The sequence below is a fragment of the Merops nubicus genome, unplaced genomic scaffold (genome assembly GCF_000691845.1).
Source record: "Merops nubicus isolate BGI_N331 unplaced genomic scaffold, ASM69184v1 scaffold19187, whole genome shotgun sequence".
In the NCBI taxonomy this organism is placed as follows: Eukaryota; Metazoa; Chordata; class Aves; order Coraciiformes; family Meropidae; genus Merops; species Merops nubicus.
The window spans coordinates 2,193-7,249 of record NW_008618539.1 but is presented as its reverse complement, the minus strand read 5'-3'; the positions used below and the strand labels follow the sequence as shown (position 1 = coordinate 7,249).

The following is a 5,057-nucleotide window of genomic DNA, read 5'->3' as shown; positions in this document are numbered from 1 at the left end:
TCTCTTAAAGATGGGGACGTGAGGGGGCTGCACATAAATCACTGCATGTAAATAGGGGAGCTCTTCTGCAAAGGATCTCACGGGTTAAAACAAACCTACCTGCTTGCACAGTACAAAAGAAATTCTGCCTGAAGTCCTCCCTTGGTGAGGAGGAAGGAGACAGAGCCCACGCTGCTGGAGACAAACAAGGCAAAGCTGAACTTGGCAGCAATGAGTCCCTAACCTTGTGACTTCGCAGCAGGCTAAGATATGGCCGTGGCAGGGTACCAGAGGGGAAGATGTCACCTCTTCCTCAGCAGAGAAGTGTGAAGGACAGAACTATCACTCTATCACTACTCTGGGTGAGCACAGGGCTCTTTGTCTACGCATGCAGAGTCTGGGGCTTTGGAGAATGCCAGGAGCCCTGTATCTAACAGTGTCAACAGCAAGACCCGTGTTAGAGGTACACACAACTCCCCTCCCCTCCCCTTCGTGTCTAAACTCAGCTCTTAAGAATTGAACAAGGAACAAATACAAAGCAAGAATGGAAAAGTCTGTGTGGGTTTTTTACAAGTGGTTGTTTCGTTCCTCCTCTGAAAGCCCTGTTCTGATTTGGGGGGGGCTGGCTGGTCAGGAGGGGGAGCACAGCAAGGTCCCTGCGCTCTTCTGGTGGCAAACCCGGGTGAAATGGCACAGCTCAGATACGGCTCTTCCCACCTAGGCCAGCCTGTGGGAGGTGGGACTGACCACGGGGGCCCCTGGACCTGAGCAACCTTCCCGAAGGCTCCGACTGGGCATCCGGCCCAGCCACCGCTGGTAAAGCTCAACACAAAACACTGTGGAAAGGACTGTCCCACGGGACGAGCCTTCTCCTTCCTTGTCTCCAGGGTAAGGGGGAAGCCTTTGGTTATGACCAGGATTATTCACCGCTGGCAGGACAGGCGGGGCGGCGCCCTGCCCAGCTGGACTGCCCTGCTGACATCTGGGGGTCTTCACAGAGTGGACACCTGGCTTACATCCGGGATCCTCGCTCCTGGAGAATCTGAAAGAGAAGAGAGCTTCCATAAACCCATTGGATAAGTCTAGATCCAAAAGTTCATGTTCAGAGTCGTTTTTTGCACAGAAAGGAAAGATGGACTGATGTCAGACTAGCTTGCTGGCTTTTATGCTACCCTAACAAATGACAGGCTGGCTAAAGCTGACTGAGCCCTTTCTCTAAAAATCCTGCTCTGCTGCCTGCCAGGAGTTAAGAATGTTGCCTTTTGTTGTCATCCTAGGGAAACTAGTGGATTGAAAGAGCTAAAAAAATCCCTCGTTGCTCTGCAACATCCTTCAGCCACAAAACGTGCCCAGTCTCAAAGGTCCTTCCTGTGCTGTCTTCCTATTTCAAGTCTATCTCTTGCCTCCATTTTTTTTGGTCTTAATTTGAAATGTACAAAGAGCCTTAGCTCTTGTCCTGCAGTCAATCGTGAGACCTTCCACGAGGGGAAGATCATGCACAGGGGAGGAAACAGGAAAGCTGCAGAACTGCTGCTGCAGGTTATGGCTCTGCACAGACACCTCACCTTGGCCTTCTCGCTCGGCTCCTTGACAATGCCATTGGTAGAATTGTTGAGCTCCCTGGACACAACGCAGAGGAATTCTGCCTGGTCTTCATTTCCGTAGTTATAGGAAGATCCAATGCTGATCAGCTGTGCAACAGGAGAGGAGACAGACAAGGTAACTATCAAGTTTTGAATTTTGCTTTACTCCTACAGTTGCTTTGTGAGGTATGGTTGTGCCATGAGACCTGTTCTGGACCTAAAGTGTCTCCTCACAGCCTCCTGTGCCACAGGCTTCCCTGGGTGTGTGAAAGGCAGGGACAAGGCCAAGCTTCAGAGCTCTCTAGTGGCACCTGGAGCCCCAGGAAGAAATTCCAGACTGAAACTGTAACATTGAACACCACAGAGCATTCTTCCAGTTACTGGGGCAGAAAAATGAAACCAATCAGATTTTGCACTGATTTGTTAATTCAGGTATGGGGCAGGCAATGCAGACCTCCTGGTGCAGACTATGCTGAGCTCTGCCCTCAGCCTGCCTTGTCACTTTGTGTAAAAGCTGGAAAGACAATTCTATACTGCAGACAGATGTCAGATTAACCAGGGGACGTGGCAAACTGGCACCATTCTTTCCGTAGATGTTGTCAAGATGGAGTTTGATATCTGTATAAATGGGATTATATTCTATTACTGTTGTGATGAGGGGTCTGGACTCCATCCAAGAAATCCCATCTGTCTCATTTACCCTTATTACATTAAAAGGACATCCTGGAGTGCAGAGCTAATTTGTCATTTACAACTCAGTTCTGCTTTCCAGGTAATAAATCTAAGTGACCTGAAGAAAGCAACTTGAATCTTATCAACTGTGTGTATCTAGGAAACTTTAATAAGCAGCATGTGCCTGAACTTGCATGTCCTATTGGATTTTAGAAGAGACACCTCTGTATTTATGAGACTGATGCAGTCACCAGCCCTCCTAGACTGGTAACTCTCTGCAGGGCTACAGTGCAGCTGCAGGAAGGCTGGGGGCTGTTGTGCTGACTGACCTCCAGCACTGTTTTAAATAGGTTGTGATGTTTGTGCTGAGGGCAAAAGACAAGGGATTAAAAATGATACTTTTTTTTTTGCTTTTGCTTCCCTGCTCCCCATCTTGACTCCTGAAGCTCTTGGGCATTTCAATACCACACACCACTATTTACTCAACAAACACAAAGCATCTTTTGCTGAAGATAGCCATTTTCCAGACTACTGAAGCGTAGGTGGACAGGAGAATGGATTTCTGTTTAAAATAACAAACTCCTATGCAATCCTTAATTTAAGCAGGACTTAATGGCACAAGGCAGAGAACCCGAGGCCACAATGCTCCTCTGAGCACCTGAGCCTGACAGACAATAAGGTTGCAACAGCTTTTACCACTTCTGGTTTTCCTGCATGTTTCTGAGGCAGTCTGTTGGATGTTATGAAGTGACAGGATCCAAAGCTGCTGTGAAGGCAATGTCTGCTCTCTTCCATCTCTGGCAGCCAGGCTAAGATTTAGCAATAGGCTCTTTGCTCCCAGGATAGGGACCTGTTACTGTCTTTCCTAACATGTCTCAGTGTGCCAAGTGGTGTGATTTGGGGAGGGCAGAAGCCACACTGGGTCACACACCTGGGGAAAGATCTTGGCAATAAGCTGTGGCCCCAGCAAGCCTCCCAGCAGGGCCCGTTTCAGCGTGGGACACATCCTGTGCTGCAGCACTGCCCTGGTCCTGCTCTGCCAGCCAGCCTGGAGAGAGGCTGTGCTGCTGGGCGAGGGCTGGCCCTGGCCCAAGCACCGTGTCCTTCTTCAGCCTCTTCTTAACTACATCCCTCTCTCTGCCTGCCAGTAATGCAAGTCGTGGGGAGGGCAAGAACAGCTCCTGATGGTAGGAGCAAGCTGGAGTGGGACGTGCAGGAAGTTTTCCTGGTGCCTGCAGCATACAGAAAAGGAAGCTGGTATGGGTTTCTGTGGTTTGGGCAAAGGTTGTGGATCTTGACCCTATTGTTCTAGATTTAAAAAACAAGACTAGGAAAGATGTAAGGGTGCAGGTTTCTGTGCAAGGCACTGTCTATAGCCTTTTAGTTTTGGGTGTGTATAAGTGTACGTGGGACAGGCAAATTCTGTTCAGTAAATCTCTGGACAGCAAATCTGGGTGTTGGAGAACTGCAGTTCCATAAAGCTGCTCCTGGCTCTTGCTCACAGGATTTCACTACTGGCTCACAGGGACAAGAGTTTTTGGCAGGCTCTCCATTATGCAATAGGAGTTTTCAGGCTTTACAGAACAGATACACATGAATAAGTGATGCAAAGTGCTGTTGCTAATGCTACACCTCACTTTGTGTCAGCACATTTCCCACAACATCCACTCGTACTGAAGCTGGACTAAGTGGGAAGACAGCAGAGCTGCAATCCACAGAGCCCAGTCTGCAGTTTCTAAAGACAGCATTTGCACACAGGGCAGCTGAGTTCCAGTTCTCCATCCTCCTAAATAAGAGAACTGTATTTGGTGCCAGAAAAATCTGGAACCAATGCCACATGCAGCTTCAGTGACACTTGTACACTTCCCAGTTTCAGGACTGTCTCATGTCACTCAGCATCTCTTCTGCAAACACAGGACTCAGGGCTTTGAGCTTCCAGAAAAGTAGTGCTGTGATTTTTCATAGCTATTGATTTTTCTGGATAAAATTGTTGTATAGGGGCCTGGTTAAGTGATGAAATACAGAAGGGAAGAATTATGCTGGGATTTGAGAAGGATAAAATATCCTTAGAGAAACTGAAATCTCTCTTGGCAGTTAGAGTGAATTCTGCCTTTCCCTGTCAGTTATTTTCTGTAGGTGGACTGCTGCTCAGCTCAGCCTGCTTGTTCAGAAGAGAAGAGCAGTGTCACATACAATTCAGTAGCAAATTCTGCTTATTCCACAGGCAGCTTTCAAAGGGATTTGGTCATTCTTTGCTAACAGTACCTGTTCAAATTTCCACCCATCAGACATAGTAGACACCATCTGTGTGAGCTCCTCCTCTTGGCACTGCAGGACTCTGTACACGTGCTTCACGGGTCCCTAGAGCATGGAGAACAAGGAGTGTGAGTTTAATAACTGTAATATCAAGCTAGAAAACTAACCCTCTCCTGCTCTGTCATCATCTTATTTGAGGAATTCTGAGCTCAAAGCTTGGGCTTTTTGAGGTTTCATCCTTGCCACCATCCAAGTGATTCTAAAACAAGTACATACTGCACACTTCTCTGAAGAGCCTTCTAAGTGTCTAAGGGCCAGTGAAAGCAAAGCTGCTTTGGATTTCAAAGCCATTTACTGCTTTTTGGAAACATTTCTCTTCTGAAATCCAATCTACTGTGTGTGTCACTATTAGCTGAGCAGCAAGGGGGAAAATTGCCACAGGGAGGCAGATATAAAGGGAAGAAAGTGGTTTAGAGAAGGAAGAGTTTGGACTATCCTTTATCTACCACAGCAGTATGTTTTGCTTTGTAACTATCCACCTTTGCTCCTAGCCCTTCCTGTTTCACT

At 47.7% G+C, this 5,057-nt stretch overlaps 1 protein-coding gene across 1 annotated transcript in view; it reads right to left on the bottom strand.

Annotated features, from left to right (window-relative positions):
* Positions 1 to 991: 991 nt before the first annotated feature.
* LOC103776005 (BTB/POZ domain-containing protein KCTD2) overlaps positions 992 to 5,057 on the bottom strand; it is a gene marked incomplete at its 5' end in the record, with an annotated part of 5,115 nt that continues 1,049 nt past the window's right edge. The window contains 3 exons of the mRNA XM_008943484.1: positions 992 to 1,021; positions 1,545 to 1,670; positions 4,500 to 4,595. Coding sequence (XP_008941732.1) covers positions 992 to 1,021; positions 1,545 to 1,670; positions 4,500 to 4,595 — 252 coding nt within the window. The remainder of the gene's footprint in view (positions 1,022 to 1,544; positions 1,671 to 4,499; positions 4,596 to 5,057) is intronic.